General features: G+C 39.1%; 2 protein-coding genes across 2 annotated transcripts in view; both read right to left on the bottom strand.

The window, feature by feature from the left end:
- Positions 1 to 5,809, bottom strand: part of iqgap2 (IQ motif containing GTPase activating protein 2) — a 31,728-nt gene extending 25,919 nt beyond the window's left edge. The window contains exons 1-2 of the mRNA XM_061037995.1: positions 5,511 to 5,809; positions 2,465 to 2,564 (exon numbers count right to left, since the gene is read on the bottom strand). Coding sequence (XP_060893978.1) covers positions 2,465 to 2,564; positions 5,511 to 5,556 — 146 coding nt within the window. The 5' untranslated portion in view covers positions 5,557 to 5,809. The remainder of the gene's footprint in view (positions 1 to 2,464; positions 2,565 to 5,510) is intronic.
- Positions 5,810 to 9,958: 4,149 nt separating this feature from the next.
- sv2ca (synaptic vesicle glycoprotein 2Ca) overlaps positions 9,959 to 21,913 on the bottom strand; it is a 31,804-nt gene continuing 19,849 nt past the window's right edge. The window contains exons 5-13 of the mRNA XM_061038002.1: positions 15,215 to 15,348; positions 14,292 to 14,381; positions 13,779 to 13,889; positions 13,577 to 13,665; positions 12,185 to 12,349; positions 11,939 to 12,072; positions 11,524 to 11,730; positions 11,157 to 11,316; positions 9,959 to 11,014 (exon numbers count right to left, since the gene is read on the bottom strand). Coding sequence (XP_060893985.1) covers positions 10,831 to 11,014; positions 11,157 to 11,316; positions 11,524 to 11,730; positions 11,939 to 12,072; positions 12,185 to 12,349; positions 13,577 to 13,665; positions 13,779 to 13,889; positions 14,292 to 14,381; positions 15,215 to 15,348 — 1,274 coding nt within the window. The 3' untranslated portion in view covers positions 9,959 to 10,830. The remainder of the gene's footprint in view (positions 11,015 to 11,156; positions 11,317 to 11,523; positions 11,731 to 11,938; positions 12,073 to 12,184; positions 12,350 to 13,576; positions 13,666 to 13,778; positions 13,890 to 14,291; positions 14,382 to 15,214; positions 15,349 to 21,913) is intronic.

Here is a 21,913-nt window from a genome sequence, read left to right on the forward strand (position 1 = left end):
CAGTCAAAGAGACTTCCTGCATTGGTGACATGGCTCTCCTCTGAAACTTCACTTCCTGTTCTTAAAACAATGTTGGGGGAACTTGTCTCTTGAAGCAGGACGGGCTAGCACTGCTGTTTACAACCACTCACAGCAGGCTTTCCTGTCATTGTCCAATCTGCACCCCAGCAGGATTAACCAAACAAAGCTTTCTGGACTCTGAGACCTAAAACTGTCCCAGTCAACAGAATATTATTGATAGTAAACTTAACTTCTCTGCTTGCAGCTACATTCTTTCTGTATGCACACACAGTGTCTTTTGATACTTGCGTCATGTAGTTTAGTCATGCTCATCATGAGGCTGTGTCTGTGCAGTTGCCTCCATGTGTGTAAGGGGAGAAAATAAGCAAGGCTTTTAGGGTCTGACATTGAATTAGATCCTAATGCCAAAATATGCTCTGGATCAGGGCTTCAAAAACAATTTAATTTAATGTAATAGTAATTTAAGGCCCCTCCAAATTAGGGTGCCAGAGACTGTGGACCCCCACTGTCCCTGGAAGTGGTTAAGAAAGATAATGTAATGCACTGCCCGTGTTAATATTATCCTCTGTGAACTACAACAACTGTACTGTCATCTAAGCCCGCTGCGAAGTGCACAAGGGGACTTTAAAAACGTCTTTTTTTTTTTTTTAATTCATGCATCATCCTGCAGTTAACCTGATGTCAATGACATGAGGTCACGACTCATGTTGTCATTGAGGAAGTGCCGGTTACTATTCCTTAGTTTGATCCGATCCATCGCAGTGAACTGGGATAAAAGTGTATAATTAGCAACACTTTGGCTTTTCCTGTTATGAAAAGTTAACATTCTGCTCTCTTAAAGGCATTCTGTTGTTGAGGATCATATTGGAAAGGACTCACTGAGCAGTTTCCGATTAATTAAGAATTAATGAAGTTAATTTAAGGTTTTTACACCATTTCACTAAACACTAAGTAACTTACAACTTTTTCTGACTTTCCTGAGACTTGGGTTAATTCTACAAAGAAAATAAGCTCTGATTATCAAGCTATTTTTTTTAATGATTGGATCCCTGTTTCTGCATGGTTGGCTTGTTTTAGTGACTGCTGACTCCTGACCTCAGAGGAAAAAAAATCCTAATCCCATGCTCTCTGTAGCTGACAGCTTCATTAGGTGTGTGCCGTAATCCTAATCTAATTTGACACTTTCCCAGAATAGAGGTTCTATTCTGTCAGCAGAACTTGAATAGAAAGAGAGTAAAAGTGTGAGTACTGTAATATGTGTGTGTTAAATAAAAATCATTTTCAGGTTGACTGGAGTGTTATGAAAGTATCTGTTCCTAAAAACAGTCACAGCGCAACTTGCCTTACACTTCTTTATATCAGCACAATGAAAAACCAGAAAAAGAAACCATAATCCAGGTGTGGTCCAGTTATGGTTGAGGACTGAATCCTTGCCTAGTCTGGCCTTCCTGTCTTTGTAGACCCTTACTTACCCGTGACAAAGGCATATAAAGTTGTATAAGAGTGTCCTCTTTACTGAGTCAAAGTGCAAGTTCAGCTGTTAAACAATAATCTGTGAGAAAATGCTGAGGTGCATCGAATGAAGAGTGTCTTTAGAGTATTTGCTTTTTCATCATTTTACGACAAAGGTTACATCAGTTTAAGGGATAAATAATCAATCTCTCTCTGTGACTGGGCAGGGCTGTCAAAATCTGAGCGCTAAAAGAAGCAGGGTTACACCGCCTCTTCCTGCTTGTTCTGATGGTTGCCCACGTGTAGAAGCCAGGAAGTGGTTAAGTCTTAGCTCTGCTCATGCACCTCACAAAGAAGAGTCTTCATTTGGTTCAAATTGTGTTTAGATTTTCTCTTGTGGAAATCAGTGCAAGCTCATGGAAATATTAATATTCATCAAAGTAAATTCTGCTAATTATTAACCACATTTTAAGTGTCTTATTTGATCCTTTCCATGATCAGAGGTTCAGGGCACAGTTGAAAGGGAGCCACTTTTTCCACTAAGTCAGCAGCTCCTGTCTTAATCACACACGTTCTGATGATTGCTTCCAGCTCCATTTCATCATCTCATGATTATGCAGATTCTGCTTTTATCCCTCATTATAACTCCATGTTTCAACAAAGATAACCACACATTGCTTTGTTCCCACACCCATCATTTTCAGCTGTACTTCTCTGCATACTTATTATCTGCACCCCACCCTGCTGTGTTTATATCTGCATAATAATGTTCTTTAAACACAAAGCTGTAATACCAAACTGTTCAACATGATTAAACATTAACCAACAGAGTGCCTGTCCCTAGAAGACCTCCAATGTTATTCCCAAGAGCTCCGAGTTGCGACAAAGCAACTGTACGAGCGAAAGGTGTTGTTTTAATTCATCTTGTGTCGTTAGCCTTCTCTTTCCTCCATCCCCTCCCTCCTTCTTTTCAGGCCTCCTCCCACCCTACCGTTTGGCCTCCTCCAGGTGACACAAGTACTCGTAGGCGATGTTCTGTCGTCTCCTCTCATCCATCTCCTCTGCTGACAGCCGCTCATCATCCTGAATGGCTGAAAATAAAGTATACGCCATTATTACATGACTGATTTTCTCTAATTCCACATCCTAGATTTGTGCTCCCATTGTGTTTGTACACATTAGTGTTGTTATAGGATGTTGTAAATCGGTCATCTTCATTTAGATCATTTATTTCTGTTTATTCACAATATATCAGCTGTAAACAGAAGCACGAGCTGCATTCCACTGTTTGTTTATTACATTTGATGTGTAACTACAATATTAAGTTGTGTTCGCTTAAGATTGTTAAATTAACCGGGACAATGAATCCCAGCAGAGGAAGCAGATGAATGTATCCCTACTATAAAGATATGGATGTATTTAAAACTTACATATATGATAGGCTATTTCAAATATTAGACAGCAAAAAGCACACTATTAAGGACGTCCATTCACTATGTTATCCTGGTTGATTTTTTTGGGGTCTCCAGAAAGTTGTACTTGTCTATTAGGCTGACATTGAAAGCACAGTATCAGTAGTAATGATAACTTTTGTTGTTGCTTCTTGAGACTTTCACAGGACTTAAGGCTGAGAGGTTTTCATTAGAAGCTTTGAGGATCATTCTTGTTAATAGGTGTTTATTTTGACATCTCATGCCTCATTTCAGGGAGTTGAAATAACGATGACAAAGTGGCCTTAGTCGGAGGGGGGGCGGGGGAAAGGGCAAGTGACTTCTGCTTAGAGAGTAAACCTTAACTTGCAGCTTAATGAGTTCTCCCCCCCTACGCTTCTTACCCCACTCTAATCCAATCAGATCTCTTTATTTCTGGCTGGCTGGAGGTACAGTACAAACTCAGGCATGGGAGCTATGTTTAAGTTGAAGACTTCTCCTTATAGACCACGCATCCTGTCCTGGATTTGAGTTTAGCAACAATAACATTGATGTCATTCTTCATAATCTCTTCTTCACTGGGGCGTAGGACTTCTAGTTAGTCAAACACACACATGCTGACTGTATAAACATATGAACGCAAATACACACTGTCACACTATCACATGGTTAACATGAAGATTACTACCTCTAGTGATGCCTAGATGAACTGGTTCAACCTGTTGATTGATCAGCCTAAACAGTGTCATCATAATGCCAAGGAAGAGGGCAAAATAATACTCTTTTAGCGTTTGATTTTCTACTGTGGTCAGTTCAAAACACTCCTCCAACAATTCAGCTTTTTACAACATCCTTACACACCAAAGTCTGGGATCCGTTATAAAACACAATCATTCGGTTAAGTGATTAGTCAATCACCAAAAAATAATACTTAATAATGTGACAATCAATCAAAAATGCAACAAAACAGAATGTGATCATCATTGATTATTTTTTCCATATTGACTTTTAAGCACATCCTGTTCAGTGAATCCCCAGAGAGGCTTTACAGCCATCTGAATAGACATCCGTTCAACAGGTCTCTGAAGAGGCTTGACATATAATTCCCACATGTGAGAAGAGACACATGCCAAACACTTGTATATTTACACATACACTCCACACACTAATGGGTTATCCTGTCCAGCCACTTGGGTGTTATATACTTAAAAAGCTCACAAACACAGTATCCAACCATTGATGAGTGGCCCAGCTGTGCGGTCGACATGAACGCAAATGTGCCTGAACACTCATCTCAGGGCCGGATCAGCCCCCATGCAGCTATTACACACAACCTCTTTCAATGACTCACTCACACACTTCCAGGAAGAGCCTGTCTGCATCTTTAAAAATAAGCATCATATTTTTAACAATCACAACAGGTTTGTTGCTTTTTTTTTTTTTGTCACAGGATCAGTGGACTGTGCAATGGGCTCTGTGACTATTACTCAGGCTTTTTGTTTGTCTGCAGAGTTTTTCTTGCAAACTTTTTTTTAGGGGGGGTGGGGCAGAGGGGAACCACACACACACACACACACACACACACACACACACACACACACACACACACACACACACACAGATATATAATTTAATTATTTCCAGGGGATAACTTCACCTGGTCCCATAACATCACTTGTGAGTTTAAACACAACAAAGTAAATACCCAACCTACTTGAATGACTTAAATGTGGCCTGTTTCAAACAACATTAAGGCCAACAAGGTTTTCCCCTTTGTCACTTTCTTTGTCACCTTCTTTCCCTGCTGGTTTTCTCATCTCTTTTTTTTTTTTAAAAACACATGAGCAACAATGTATGTACAAACCCTGCAAAGTTTAGGGCTGACTGGATGCAGAACAGATCATTAAAAATCCAGAAGGCCAAAAAGACAAAAAGCCTGCACTGAGGACACAATTGATTGGTCTTATTTCTTAAAGCTAGCTGTACTTTGCCCACCGATGTAGGTCAGTGACAGGACAAATACAGTAAACTCAGACTTGGTGAAGTGTTTTGAAGACTTTGGAGCTGTTTTATACCTGCTAGCTAACTCACAATGTAATAAGTTATACATTTCCCAACAGCAGCTACATCTACAGTTAATGGTTAACCTGTGAGAAAAAAAGCCTTATGTGTAGACAGGCTGATATGCTGGCTGTCAACATTAGATAAATAGAAAATATTCACCGTGGTGCAGTTTGGGTACATTGAAGGAACAGGGATATTTTCTACATTTCCCAGCAACTTTGAGGGCATGTGCAGCAACAATATGTCTGCATTTGCTTTAATTCAAAAGGATGGGAGTTACTTTTCATTAAGAAAAGTCTTGTTGACAGTTTTGTTACTCTTCTTTCCGATTTCTTTATTTCCACACTGTTGGGCACTGCCAAACCTGCTGAAGGTATCCTGCAGCTGAAGGGACACAGGTGCTGCCAAACCACCTGCTGCTCATCAAAAATAGCTGAGGATTGAAATCCTTCCGTAAGCTAGTATTCATCATATATCTCTCATAATCCGACAGGAATCAGTGTTACGACAGCATAAAAAAAAGTCAAAGAAAATGTAACTTACTTCCATAGCGTGGCTTTTGTAAAGCTGTGGTTTCTTCATTGTACATCTTGCGTCGTTTCCTCCACTTGTGAACCCGCCTGAACTGGAAATAACTTTTACGAGCTAATGTTAAGCGACCAGTCAGCGGTGTGCCTCTCTGGTTATAATAATAAAATAATATAACTGCCTTTGCTAACTTTGGAGGAAATGTCGAAAAGTGGGCCTCACGAACTACAAATGTTTCATAAAGGCGCAAGCTGTCACTTGAAGCAGACAATCCCCATGGTGTGCACTTCTTCTTCGGCTTGACTCCTGAACAAAGTGTCGGTGTTATCTTAGCTCCGCTATGCTCTGAGGTGAAATGATTGACGGGACAGGAGATGAATGATTGGTCACTAGCGCCACCTGCTGGTCAAAGCGTTGGCGTGTGCCCTGTGATGCATTCAGAGCCACTGAGAAAAATGGTTGATATCAATACTATAGACCCTCAACGTGGCCCTCGGGTAAATGGTAAATGGACTTGCGCTTATATAGCGCTTTTCTAATCTTCCAACTACTCAAGGCGCTTTTACACCACCTGTCACACCCACCTATTCACACCCTTATGGTAGTGATGATTGCTATGTATTATCATCCATCAGAGGTAACTAATCCCATTCATACACCACCACTGAAGCAGCGGGAGCAATTTGGGGTTGAGTGTCTTGCCCAAGGGCACATTGGACATTTGGCCAGCTGGGGATTGAACCCTTGCCCTTCTGGTTGAGAGGTGATGACTCTACCAATTCAGCCACAGCCTCCCAGGTCAATTTTTACATATCAATTAATCGGGAACATGAAGAAAAACATGACAAAATCTGCCAAGAAATCATGAAAACCAGAAGTATGTCCATAATAATATTTGATCACTGGTATATGTTGAGTTAAATTTGAGACATTATTGACTGTAATCGTTTTTGTATCCTACAATTTGGCCCCCTGGCAGTGAGAATTAAATGCTGTGACCAAAGTTGCCCATCCCTGCTGTAGACTACAGTACTGCACACATAACGGGTCTATTTATTCTCCCTTTCTGGCCGGATAAAATGTACACACACGTAAATCTACCCATTAGCCCATTTGAATTAACATTAAGATACAATGTTGAACAACCTTCTTAATATTAAAGTAGACTTTTTTTTACCATTGGATTTATGAATGAACCAAGAGAAGCGTACCAGAGGGTAATCTTTTTTAGCCTGCATTTCTAGCCTGCATCCACTCGAGGGCAGCATCTCTTTGGCTTCACCTCAGAAACAGTCTCATACTGTCGCCTGTTTTTCCTGCAAGTAGCCTTCTCCAATACCTGGTGTACTGGACTATCCTATCTCATTTATGCTACAGTAAATTAACTATTAAAAACAGTCCCTAGTATTGTACAATGTGGTTGACCCTCCAAAGTTAAAATAAAATATTTTAAAACAACACTGGACAATAAAGAAAGGATGTATTGCAGGTTTATTTTATATTACATTGCACTAAATTGTCTAACAATATTTACACCATTATATTTTATATTGCTGCAGCTCTGTTATCTTAAATACTTTTTAGTATTGTGCAGTTGGAGATACTTCTTAACAAGGACTTTTAGTGCAAATGTCTATAGATAAGTGCAGCAATTAACAGTGTGAGAAGCTTTATCATAATTGTTTTCAAACAAAAGCACAGCAGTTTTGCTAGAGAACATAAATTTTATTGTATATGAGTTCAAAAGCAGCATGATCTGCAGTCCCCGCCTTTCCTGTTTCAAACATTATTTGCAGGGCATCATTTGGCAAGTATTTCTCCACATAGTTATCACACTTATGGACCTCAGTACGATTGAGTCATCCTGACTGTCCCTTCATGATAGGGCCAGCTAGGATGACTTGTACAACTTTGTTCTCCACATACATTTGATTATCTCCATAATATGGATGAACAGAACTTACTAGAGTGATACATTCACATTTTTCCTCAACAAAAAAATCAGAATATTGCCAACTTTTTTTCTGCCAGAAGAAGACTTTACAATAAGAACACAAAGTTGAGCACAAAAGAACATACGTTTTCTAACATACATGCAAGCTTACACACACACACACACACACACACAGAGAGAGTAGCAGGTGAAGAGGGGACACACAGGGATGTACAACAAAGATACGGTAGATGGACTTATAGCTTGGACAAAGCAGGAGACACATGAATCAGTTGAGGAGCTTTTACACATCGAACCCAGACGTCCACCAATATCAGCTTTGATATGTACAGTATATACACTCATGCATCCATACACAGGTCCACACTCACATACAGAACTCTTTCTTTGACACGCTCGCCCACACACTTAAATACAGTACATATAAGCAATACCCCACACACCTCAAACATCACAGGTAATATACTTTCTCCAAAATATAACACAACAAGGAAATCTGCCATATATTCGCAACAGATCAATTCTTCAGTGTTTGTTCTTAGGCAGAAGTCAGTTACGTTTGATTGACTCTGCTAAATAGTCTTTACTTTCTATATCAGTGCATTTATCAAGTATGTGAACAATAACTTTCTTTAAAAAAATATTGAAATCATATAATCAAAATATCTGTTGCACATGTCCAACACTCTTGTTTATTTTCTAACAAATTATTAACACACACTGGGTCCCTACAGGCCCATTTTAGAAGCCTGCAGGTTGTTTTTGTGTGTGTGTGTTGAGTTGCCTTGACAGAGCCAACTGCAGAGCAAGGGAAAACTACCTCTACGCTGCAATCACACACAACAAACACAGAGAAAAGCAGGAAGACACAGGCTATTTGCCACTGAAAATATAACAAGGCTAGGAAAAACTGAGTAGACAAAACTGGAAATGTTAGTAATCATTTAGATCCTTGGAGGTAACTTAACACTTTTAAAATAGCAACATGACCGTATCATCACTATCTCCATCTAGTTAATTCTATTATTATCATTATATTTAGAAGTATGCATTGAGAGTTTAATGTTGAAAGACATGATACAAAACAATTAATACAAGGTAGGTCATGTTTTCAAGTGTGAGATTTTTGGCAAAGTTAGATTTTAGTCATAAAATATACTAATGATGGAGCTGAGCTTGATATTAAAGTTGTGTAGTTGTTTGCTATTAAAAAGCAGATATGCAAATATATTTCAGTTTAAATTTTGCCAAATGATTTCAGATACAAGGTCAAAATTACAATATTTTCCTTAGGTAAACATTTTCCATCATGAACCAATTAGCCCCCTTAAAGGGATATTTGTTTTTTGTTTTTTTTAATTAGACATCATTCTGTTTTATAGTAACAAGTGGATGTCTAATTACGATAGACCTTTCACATATAATAAAGCATCAAAATGTGAGTAACAGAAGAGATTCAGTAAAAAATGAATTGACAGCCAAATAAACTATTCTATTTAGATCACATAATTCACAAATATACCCAAAAAGCCATGATTATAAGGTCTTTTTTTCTGCAGAATAGTTTCTGTCTGATCCTTATAACCTTTAGACACATGACTCTGAGCAGACTGCTCCAGTTAAGGAGAGGCACATTTATAAAAAGGCCATTCAGTATTTTGAAAAGGAAGCAGCATGACTTGTCTTGCTTAACGTCACTTCCACGAGCGAGATCCAACACAAAGCTAAATCTAAAAGAGAGCTCATTAGAGAGCCTTTGCAAAATAATACAACACGTGATGGAGGACATGGAGTCACAACATTTGGATTTAAAGAATATCTCGTCATTCTGAGTCCAACATAGAGGAAAATTATAAATAGCAGCTGCAAATACAACATACCATAGAATTCTTGGTTGAAGACAGTTTTTCAGTATGGCCTTATTGATTCCTGGTTGTGTAAGTAATGCAAAGGGCTTGGCTTACTATATAAAAAATATATTTCGATTAGATTGCTGATGTCTGAAGTATAGGTATATGTTAATATCAGTCTATTCTAAAATATGTATCTGCACATGTAGTATACCTATGTGTTTTTTAAATACTTGTGTAAGCTGACTTTCTTCTATAAAACATGTCCTGTGTTTGCTGATCCTGTGGACATGCCAGCTGTCATACAGCTGTGTGGTGTGACCACTCTGTCTAATCATCTATTCCCAACTTCCAACACAGCAGGTTGACTGCTCATTACAGCTTGTTTTTCCCTTTTCTCCCCATCTGGCTCGTCTTAATAAGACCATATCAATATTAAAAGGCTTGAGCAGCCATTATGCAATGACTCCACACACGCTGCAGCTGGAAGGTTCAACCAGTCACTGAACCCAACCAACCTGTGCAAACTCTGTCATATGAAGTCATCAGATAAAACATACACAAAGTAGCTTCACCTACTGATGACCTACAAGAATTTAACTACTTTGTATGATATGATGATTGATGATGTCTTGTATAATATATAGGCAAAAAAGTCGGACGGCTAACCAGCTTAATCAGGGGTACCAGCCAATTCTGGTGTTATGAGCACATTAAATGGCTGTGATCAATTGTCATTGCAATTGGATATGAGGTAGAAGGGCTCTTCTGTACCTGCTTTTTAAATAAGTCGGCTGTAATCATCTTATGCTAAGGTAAAACAGACCATATTTACATTAAGGCTGTGACGCCTAGTGGCTGTAGTAATTGCATGGTAGCAAAACATAGAAAGTCGAGAGAAGTAGTACAAAGAATGAGAAAGAGTGGGTTGGGTTGAATGGATGGTCTTACAAGCAGACAGGGTTTGACAGACGTTTACCAAGGTGATAGCAGTTTGTTACTTGTGTGAGACCAAAAGTTAAATTTATGTAATTTCCACAGATATAATTAACATCGCTTAAAAATTTGGGAGCACACTGAAGTCTAGAAGTTCACAGAAAACCAAAACCCCTTTTTCCGAACCTAACACTGCAGATTTGGTGAGTGAACTTAACTAAACTCTCACTGTTACACAATGTTTACCTCGTGTTTAGTTTCACGTTCAAAACAAGGGTTTGGTAAAATGTCACCTGACACTGCAGACATTTTTATATTCTTACAGATTGCTATTCATCTTCTGGCCAACTGGAAGGTGCAGTTAGCCCAATCTGAATCATTGTAATAGTACTGATATTAACTGATAATGGGTCATTTTATGATCTAACGATATCCGAAGCGGGCTTAAAGTAGTTTAGCTGAATGAAATTAATGGTGTTCAAAAAATTGTGAACCAAGCCATTTGCACTCCTTGCTCAACACTCCCTGGGCATCCTTTCCGACATGCCCAGGTTTTACCCAGACTTTATTCCAGCTGATCCATTTGATGCTCGTGTTACATGAGAACATTTGCCCTGGTGTCAGGTAACCGAAGTCCAACCAGGCCTCCCCCAACGAGCACAGATGAGGCCATGAGGATCGGGATGGCCTTTGTGATGCCAACAAGAGAACCAAAGAACAGGTTCCCCAAGACTGCAGCCAGCTTACACAGAGCGTTGCAGAATCCAAAGCCTGTTCCTCTGGGGAAGGAAATATCAAGAGGAGGTAACAAGAGAAGATAATGAATTAATATTAAAGTTGACTGTGTTTATCTTTAAAATATGTGTAAAGCCACGCGCAAATATTATTAAGGTTGTGCTCATCTAATGTTTGACCTCTCACCTCCTAACTGTCGGGAATGACTCAGTTGTCACCACATCCAGAGAATTCCAGGCAGAGATGCTCAGGCCGTTGTAAAGGCACAACATGAAAATCATCATAGACTCGCTGGTGCCGAACCACAAGAAGAAACAGCTAATGCCTGAAAGGACCATTGAGCCCCCTGTTGGACATGTAATACAAACATAGAATGAGAAAGGAGCAAGAGTCATTGCGAGTGACTTTATTTGACCTCAATTCAACTGAATTATAGGGCCTAATCAAAATGGCTTCTGCAACTTCTGTAGCTTTAATCATTTCAACATCCTACAGTCGATGATAAAACAAATAACTCAAGTGCACACACAAACACAAACTTCTCTATTCTTACCTAACATGGACAGACGTCCAATTTTGTCCATGAGAAGGGCGGACACAATGTTGCCAGGCAGAACTGCCAGTGTCCCCAGGAAGTTAATGAAGTAAACCCAATAAGCGCTGTAGTCGTCATCAAAGGTCATCTGACATCCTATCTTGTTGTGTGTGAACGTACTGTTGATCACCTCGGTGCCATCTATTAACTTGGAGTCATCGATGTCTGCTCAAAAAATACGAAAAAAGAGGTTACGAAATTACAATAGTTAACTGGATTAACTTAGAGCCAATCACAACGCAGTGTGCTGTTGTCTTTCCTCACATTCATTTTAAAATGTTCACCATGACACAATTACACCTGATGAATCTGAGAATAACCAAATATACAAAGTAAATGAAGGAATGTTAGCACCTTTAGTACCATATCTTACCTGTGTTGAAGAAAAATGCATCAATGAAAGTACAGTTACGGAAGAAGGAGCCGACCGATGTCACATCATCAAAGTAGCAGTTTCGAAAGGTTGAGTCTATGAAGGTGACGGACCTCAGCTTCATATTGACGAATCTGAAAAAGCACAGTTATATTGATTCATGTATATTCTATCACATTGTAGCATCTATCCATTTAAGGTCTTGTTAGCATCAACTTATCTTCCTTCTAAGTTGATGTGTCTCACCGGTCATTGAGGAAGAGGCCATTTCTGTGTATCTGGTTCTCCAGGGTAAAGTTAAAGGTGAAATCTTCAATGCGTTCATTGTTGTGGATCTTCACCTTGGAAGCATACTCATCTGCCTGGAGATGTTTGATGACATCAGGGAACCAGACTGAAAGGCCATAATACCTGCAATCAGAAGGATATCATATGACAAAAATGAATTGATCAGCCAAAGAATGTTGATGATATAAAAAATAAAACAAAGATTTGATACACCCTTGAATGTGTAGTCCTAGTCATTAAAAAAACAAAAGGCACTTGTCTTGTCTATTTTGTTCTGTTTTTTTATTTTACACCTTGCATTTTAATCCTTGGCTGCTTTCACTCCTATCTCTGCTCCCACAGAGACACAAATGGACCAGTATTGATCTACAGACTGTGATTGATTTTGAGACCATGCAACTTCAAGATCAACATGACAGAAATGCAATTTGGCTGCAGGCCTGACTGTCAGATCCTATTATGTGACCAATGGAATTACACTCATCGGATTTTTCTCCAGTCTGGGGTTATAATTTGGCGGTGGAAGGAACACTTTGAAGATCTCCTGAACCCAAACAACCCATCCTCTGATATGGAGGCAAAATTAGAAGATTCAACCCTTGGCAGAGGTTGTTCAGGTAGTGGGAGAGAAGTGTCTGCATCATCGGCACAAAATCAACCACATTCTTAGTGATTGATGGCTGTTTGTGATTTTTATTGTCTGGATCTCCAGGTTTAGCCATGGGTAGGAGAGTGTCTGGTTTTGGGACCTCAGAATTGCCTTTCTGCTTTTTGCAGATGATGTGGTTCTGTTTGCTTTGTCAAGCTGTGTCCCCCAGTTGACAGTGGTGGGGTTTGCAGCACAGTGTGAAGCATTTGGGATGAGAGTCAGCGCCTCCAAGTCTGAGGCCGTGGTCCTCTGCTAGAAAATGGTTGATTGCCACCTCCAGGATGTGAGTGAGTTACTCTCCCCAGTGAAGGAGTTCAGGTAGGGTAGCTCTTGTTTACAATGGATTATGAGATTGAACATCAATTTACCATTCTTTCTATGATCCAACACTCACTTATTGTCATAAAACGTGGGTGTGGACTGACAGATTGAGATCACAAATACAAGCAGTGCAAATCTGGAGGTATGAATGGATGGATGGCTGGCTGGATGGATGGATGGATGGATGGCTAGATGGATGGATGGATGGATGGATGGATGGACGGATGGATGGATGGATGGATGGATGGATGGCTAGATGGATGGATGGATGGATGGATGGATGGATGGATGGATGGATGGATGGCTAGATGGATGGATGGATGGCTAGATGGAATTTATGGATGGATGGATCTTCCCACATGACATCAGAAGAAGCTCACCCAAATGAGAGGGTAAACCACACTATGGCAAGTCGCATCATGTTTTCTCGCATAGGGTAGTTGAAGCACTTCATGAGATTCAGATAGATCTAAAGAGAGCAGAGAGACGTATAAGAAGTTGTTGGGTCAGTAAACAGAGGTTTTATAATATGATAAAAAGCTGGTTAAAGGGTGTTTGCTGTATTTGCAAACAAATACTTACCCCATGTATTTCAGCCTTTATCCTAAAGAAAACCTTTGACACTGGGTTACCAGTCTCTGACTCCATTTCTACCAGTTCATCCAGCTGTTTTGGGATCTTGATCCTGTTTACCTAATAAAATAACCATGGGAAAGGAAAGGATTACTACATTGTAACACAATATGTAAGATTGCAATGCTGTGGCTTCAAATGGCATTTTTATTTTTTGTAATTGTTTAGTTTTTAAAATGATGATAGCATGTGATTATAAAAAGTAGAATTGAAAGGTTAATGTCAGCAAGGAGTGTTTAACTCAAAAAACACACGTTGACTACCAGGCCTTACCAAAGTGCAGTTCACACAGCAAATAAGCCTGAAGGACGCAAAACAGCTTTCAGAACCATCATAATTCAGATATGATCCCATCTCATGAAAGCGTTAAAACCTGTCCCAGCAGTGGCAGAAAATAAGCCGCTTTGCTTCCTTAAGCATCAGGAAAACCCAGCTCAGCACACAGCATAGAAATACACTCACAGTAAAGACTTTCTCTGGTTGCCCTCGTGCTCTCATGTTGGTGTCATGAATCTGTTTGAGGATCATCCAGGCTTCATCATGCTTCCCCACCTGACAGGAGGGAAAGTAAGAGAGAAAGACAAGACTTGTTAAATGAATGGTATCTGCAACTGTGTTGCTTACTCAGAGAGAGCATCAGACTATCATCCATAACGATCAGGACTCTACATAAATATAACCCTATGATATCTCCAAGATATGCTTAAATGATAGACGTTTTGACTACGATGACTCATTTGACTTAAATGGCAATTATCCGGAACCTCACACTCAATGTCAACGAAATTCAGGTTTTTATGTCACACAAATTTGAGGCCTTTTTAAGATTTTTGGGTGACTCACACGTCTGTTGGCTATGTTCTGACAAGGTGTTCAAGATAAATAGGGCATTTGTTTGTTATTTATCCGTTTATTTTGGTATTATTATCTTTTCCTGTTATATTTTGTAATTATTCTGTATTCCAAATTCTGCTTCTTGCGTTTTCCCGCCCTGTGCTCCCCCCCCCCCATCCTGGTTGTACTCACCTGTGTCTCGTTATCCCCTGATTGTCTGCGTATTTAAACCCACATGTGTCCTCTCCTAACGTTGACAGTTTATTGTGTGTTTCCGTATGTTGCCACAGCCTTCTTTCCTCGTGTGTTTTGAAGTATATGACCATTTTCTGATTATGACCATTGCCTGATTTTGACCGTTGCCCCTTAATGCCTGCTCCCTTTTTTGTAATTTGTTTGCCTCACTGACTGATTACCTGTGTACTTATGTAATAGTCTCTGCAAACAAAGTTGGGGACAATGACACATTGGCCTTCTTTCAGATTCAACTGTTTCAGCAGACGCTTGAGATATAAAAACAATACAAATATTTATTGATCTGTAATAGTTACCTCAAGATAGAACCTGGGACTCTCAGGCATGAAGGTAAGTGCCACCACAGCACAAACACATGGCAGCGCACAGACGACCACAAACACCCTCCAGCTGTGAAACTGGTAGGCTGAACCCATACTGAAACTCCAACCTGTAAACAGTGAAAATAACTAATAACAGTTATAAGAAGTCAGAAGTCAACACATTAAATACAGGCTTTTGATGAAATGTGCTTCATTTATATTTAGTTGAAAGTGTGTATCTTTTTAAAGCTGTATAAATGCACATAGAGGTTCATATACCACACTGTCATAGATGAGCTCAGTAGTACAAAACAATTAAAATCCACAGATTTTACCAAATAAATAATACACTTACAATGCCATCAAGATTATCATACATCAACAAAATCGATTATCTGTTAAGCTTAACCCAGAAAATCAATATAGAGTTGAGACAAAATAGTGTAATCAGAGTAAGTAGTTACTGTAAAAAAATAAGAAATTAAATAAAACAGAGGCAGCCATCACCCATACACACGCTGTTTTTTTTTAAAGGCTTTATATGCAATTTTTGTCGCCCTTGAAACCAAAACAACTTGCGTTGCATTGTTGTGTTATCATGCTAATGCTAGCGATCTTTATTATGCTCGTATCTTCACACTGTAATGTAAATTTACCTGAAATGACCGTGACCTAGAAACGATTACGTGACATTCAATTAAGCAGTGAGTACAGTATGTTATTCTTCCTTTCTCTAGTCCCTCAATTAAAAAACTTTTATACGTGAGGGGATGAGCCGGCCAGCCGTCCCAACGATGTAAACAAACTGAAGATAGGACTCGGAAAACTCGGAAAGCATCACAGACAGCGGGACTCGGGTGTTACACCCATTGTAGACAGTCATGACTCACAGAGTTATTTTCAGAGGATATACTTGATTTCTATAACATTGATTTAAGTGTGAAAAATCACATATTAAGCCTTTAAACTTGAAAATCCAACTCTCTTTTACCAAAAAATCTTGAGTTTCAGTGGAGCTGAAGCCTGTTGAGAGCCGCTCAGGCACTGAGGCTGCTAATGAAAGTGCTGCTAGCAGCATCAACGATTAACTAGAAACCAGAAGCTACATGTCCATGGTCAAAATGCTGGGAAAAGTAAATGGACTTTATATTATTGCGACATTTAGCCTATATCAGTAAGAAACAATACTTGCAAAGTCTTTGTAAAAGCTGTCAATTCCGAGATGTCCTTGAATCCATCATGCACTACAGTTATTTACTGGGTAAGACAGATGTCACTCAATAGGTGAGAGCCGGTCATGGTGTTAAGGGATGGGGACGGCGGGAGAGGAGAGATAGGAGGCTCAACGAAGATACAGAGAACACGAGAGAGAAAAGTTGTGTTAAATTTGTTAAGTTTGTTACGGTTATTTAAGTCATTTTCACAACAAAAATTGTTGTACTCTCCTGAAAAGTGAGCTGTTTGGAATCCTTTTTGGTCAGAAAACGTATGTTAGTAATGTTAAACGAGCTAATGCAGACGCTAGCATAATGAGAAGGGGAGAAACTATACTTCTGCACCGAGTTTCCCAGTGAGTATGGACTGTGTGTGAGTTTATAAAATCCCAGGTATTAAGTACAAGGTTTTACTGTGTGGTACAGTCATTATTTGGTTGATGTTTAATGTGGATAACGGGTTAAGGTGAGTTTATAACTAAGTGCATGGGACTTCATTTTGCTCACAGTTTAGCTAATACAATAAGCTGACTTGGCCTTTCTGCACCCTAGACAGAGTTAATTACTTGTTGTTGTTGTTACATTCATATCCAAAATGTTAGTAGACCTCTTACCAGCTCATCTCCCATGCTAAGCTGTAATACAGAGATAACTGGTGTATTACTATCTTTCGTACAAAATGAGAGTTGTATGGGAGGGCTACAAAAATATTAAGAATAACTAATATACAGACATAAGCCCCTATTCACATTTACTTTACATGATTTGGTCCATGAGATATTTACTTTGTTTTGCTCATAAAGTTATACGTAGGTGTTGTTCCCTATAAACTGTGTTACTGTTAATTATTTCTAACAAAGTACTCATTAAAATAGTCGTTTTTCTTTGAGAAAAAACACTGCTGTAAATCACTTTCATTGATTCTCAGGACAAACCACAATTGAAATTGAGTAATTGATGAACTATACAAGCCTCCCAAGCATGGTAACAAATCAGAGCCAGTAGGCTATTTAGCCAATCTTCAGCTCCCAGAGGCACAGCAAAGCAAATGATTGCTCACTTTAAAAAGTCTCAAAATGTTCTTTTGAGGAAACAGTGAAAGAATAGCATTAGATGCAGTGACGATGCCCTTATCATAAGAGGGACTGGGGCACTTGATCTGAAAAACTGGTTCACAATATTATGCGTAAATCTCATACTGTGAACACAAAGGGGCTACAAATAAAAGACAGCATTTAAATGAGAGCACTCTGCAGCTGTAGAAGAGTGATGTGCACGCTCATAGATGAATGGCTCTGCAGAGGGAGCTAAGAGGAGTGCACAGGGACGGGTTAATTGAATGTGTAGGAAAGGAATTGAGTGTTTTCTGCTAAGTTAAATCTTGTTGCACCTGATCTCAGCCCACAGGCACTCTCCCAAACTCATTAATCATTGTAAACATGCTTACACATATACAATCACACACACACACACACACACACACACACACACACACACACACACACACACACACACACACACACACACACACACACACCACATAGACTTATAGACTCTTGCAAAGGTAGAGAAGCACACACTCATACTAAAAATGCATTAACGAAGAGAACGTGGAGAAATTAATAACACAAATTACCATATGCAGATATCACTGTCACAGCAAACATAATGCCAAAATGCCTTACTTCCACCCACACATATACACAAGTAAATAAACAACATATGCACAATCAAGCTTCATACATGTTTCTTTTCCTTTTTCAGATTGACTCTTGCCTAAGGTTTAATTTACAGAAAGGATGCTTTTGACTCTATCCATCCCCTAGATTCAGATTCCGTAAAAGTGGCATTAAACACGACAATTTCATAACTTAATTTTTTTAAAGCTTTTTGTTTACGGTATTGAGAGAACATTTTCCCCTCAGATCACTTTTATTGGTGTTTGCTTTATATGCAGAGGTGTATTATTTATGAGCAAGAGATGAGCATCGAAGAGCGCGGCGTTTAGAGCCAGCGTGATGAAACGACGTGTTCTTTGACGCGTGTAGCAAATAAATAAGTGTGGTGTCCTCTGAAAGAGGAACTGTATTTTTTAGAGATAAATCTATATTCAGTTTAAGACGCTGAAATCACAGAGTGCCTCACTTAAATCACAAATTAATGAGGTACACACGTCACTCGAAAAAGTTTTGGGCTATAAAGTGGAAAGGCTGGAGCGGCTTATTGCAGAATCCCGGGAGGAAATGAAAGCGGAGATGGATAGTAAAGTAAGACAAAATTCAACAGAATCTTGACTTGGATATCGGACAGCTTTCTGCGCGAATGGAAAGGATGGAGGCAAAACTAGATGAAGCAAAGCGCCCAGCCTTCAAATCCCAGTCCGATGTTTTCGATCATTATTGTGGGACTTCCATTTGAGGAAGGGGAAATTCCTCTGGAGAGAGGGAGATCGTTACTATCTGACGGGCTTCGTTGTGACCCTGTACCGGAGATTGTTAATGCTGAGCGGATGAGACCACGTGGACGCGGGCCAGGTGTGATTAAGGTGGAACTTCAAACCCAGCAGGATAAAGTGGCTGTGCTTCGCCGTAAGCAGAGTTTGAGGGATAACGAGAGTCACGAGATAAATGGGAGAACGATTTTGCATATCTGTTCTCCAGGTGCAATGATTCATTTGACGATGCTTTCTTGAAGGAAACAATCAGCTTAAAAGAGCTAATGGAGTCTGAAATGTTATCTGATGTAAATAATAGTAATAGGTTTTTGAATTAAAAAATTTTCAGTAGAGGAGGTAAAAATTGTAATACATAAATGCAAATTGAAAAAAGCTACCGGAATTGACGAAATTTCAAATGAAGTGCTTAAGTCTCCAAAGCTTTTCAGTATATTATATGAGTTATTTCAGTCCTGTTTTGCTATCGGCATGATTCCTGCTCAGTGGCACAAAACTGTCATTAAACCAATCCCCAAATCTTCAAAAAATGATCCTAGGACTCAATTACAGTGGTATAAGTCTTATTAATTGTATGTTTAAATTGTATTCTTCTATTTTAAACTGCAGACTAGTTTACCACCTTGAGAGAACGGGTGTGCTGGTGGATAAGCAAAATGGATTCAGAAAAGCTAGAGCATGTATCGATCATGTATATGTAGTCACCTCAATAATACGTGCTAGAATGAAGGAAAAGAGATCAACATTTGCTTGTTTCATTGATTTCAAGAAGGTGTTTGACTGGATAAATAGGGAACTTCTACAATATAGGTTAAGTGCTGGTGTGAATGGGAAATTTTATTCTGCTGTGAAGTCTCTTTAACAAGCACCTGTTGCCTGCATCCAGGTTAATGAATACACAACTGGATGGTTTCCTCAACACTTTGGAGTGAAGCAAGGAGATGTTTTGTCTCCGACATTGTTCTCTATTTACATCAACGATTTAGCTCTTCAAATTAAAACCTCTAATGTGGGAGTTAAAGTGGACAATCAGATTGTTGGAATATTATTATATGCGGATGATGTAGTTCTACTGGCTGAACAGGAAGATGACTTACAGATTATGATGAATATTGTTGCAGAATGGTGCTTGAAATGGAGACTAGTGGCAAATGAAGACAAAACACAAGTAGTACATTTCAGGCAAAAATCATTAGTAAGAAGTCCAGTTATTTTTAATTTCATATGCTGATCAATATAAATATCTTGGCTTGACATTGGATGAACACATGACATTGGATGAACACATGACTTTTAAAGAAGCTGTGAGTGTTTTGACTCAGTCAGCTGGTCAAGCTCTGGGATCTGTACTGAACAAAGTTAAACACTGTGGTAATCTGGGATTTCAGATTTATACACAACTCTATCATTCATGTGTGTGTCCGGTGTCTGAGTATGCCTCTGGTGTCTGGGGGTTCCCGGAACATCTAATTTGCAATTCTGTACATCTGAGAGCTCTGAGGTCCTTCTTGGGAGTCCATAAATTAACGCCAGTCCTCGGTGTGATTGGAGACATGGGATGGGAGCCTCCAAACATCAGACATAAATGTGAAATGCTTCGGCTTTGGAATAGACTTGTAAAGATGTTGGATCAGAGACTCACTAAAAAGATTTTTATTTGGGATACCTGTCATTGTCACCCATGAGCAAAGGAGATAAAATCTGTATTCCATGTGAATAATATGTCCTTTATTTTTCTAAATAAGTTAACTTGTGATAACTTGTGACATGTTTCTAATGTACAAAGAGAAATGGTCTGTGGATATATGGTGCAAACCAAAACTAAGAACGTATTGTCTCATAAAGGATTGCTACAACGTAGAAGCCTGTGCTAAGTTTAATTTAACCAAAAGACAAAGATCCCTCTGTGCTCAACTACGTCCAGGAACATTGCCTTTAGCTGTAAAGACCGGCAGGTTTAATGCAATTCCAGAGGAAGACCGAGTTTGTTTGTTGTGAGTTAGGAGAAACTGAAAACGAGATTCACTTCAACTCAATTGTGTTTTACTGCCCGATGTATGCTGACATCAGCGATGTTCTTTTTATAAGAATGTCTTCAATTTATGTTGATTTCTTTTGGCTAGACGACTATGAAAAACTTGAGTTGTGTTTTAAAAAAGGAACCTTTGTTATAGCAGGTTTTGTTTGTAAAGCCTGGGAAAAAAGACAGAACACGTTGTTTAAGACTAAACTGTGACAGGAGCCGGCAACTTTGTAATGCTATGACATGTAAATGTGAACCACTGCAACTGAATTCTTTGGTGTCTTATAAGCCAATGGGGTTTGGGCACTTTGTGTTCATGACACGAAAATAAATTAAATCAATCAAAATCAATCAATCACATTCCAGGGAAAGCAAGGTTCATTTCTATTACCTATTTCTCTCATCAGTTTTTCTTGTTTAGTTTGTTTTCCTTGTTTTGTTGCTTATTTGTGTTGTATGTTTTATTTTCTCTTCTCCTTCCCTTAAAGGTGAGGCTGTTTCCGTTATATTCTTGAGTTCTCTGTTGGTTTTTTGCAATTTCCTGTTTTATTTTGTAGTTCTTGTCCCCAGTGTTACATGCCTAGTTTTTCCCTCCACTTTGATTGCCCATTAGTTTCACCTACCATATGTCCTATTTCTCACATCTGTACTTGATGAGCTCCACTCTAGTTTCTTTGCGACTTCCCTCTGGTTGTCAGTTCATTATGTCTAACCTACCAGTGGTCATGTGTGTATGTGTTTTCCTGCTGGCTCGTTGTGGTTTCTCCTGTTTATGGATTGGGACTTTTGTTCTGAATTTTTAAAGAAGTAAGTCTTATTTTGCCTTTGTATTTAGTCTATATTAAATCTCACTGAAGTCTGCTCTTGGGTCCTCCTCTCTGTTTTGTTTTTACACATCGTGACATTTTCCTTTTCTTTTTTTTTAAGAGTTTTGGGTGGAAGCACAGAAAGGGGTTGCTGTTTCAGCTGTGACCTCCCACGTTTCTCAACAGATCGTGCCTCAT

This window comes from Labrus mixtus, chromosome 5 (assembly GCF_963584025.1).
Source record: "Labrus mixtus chromosome 5, fLabMix1.1, whole genome shotgun sequence".
In the NCBI taxonomy this organism is placed as follows: domain Eukaryota; kingdom Metazoa; phylum Chordata; class Actinopteri; order Labriformes; family Labridae; genus Labrus; species Labrus mixtus.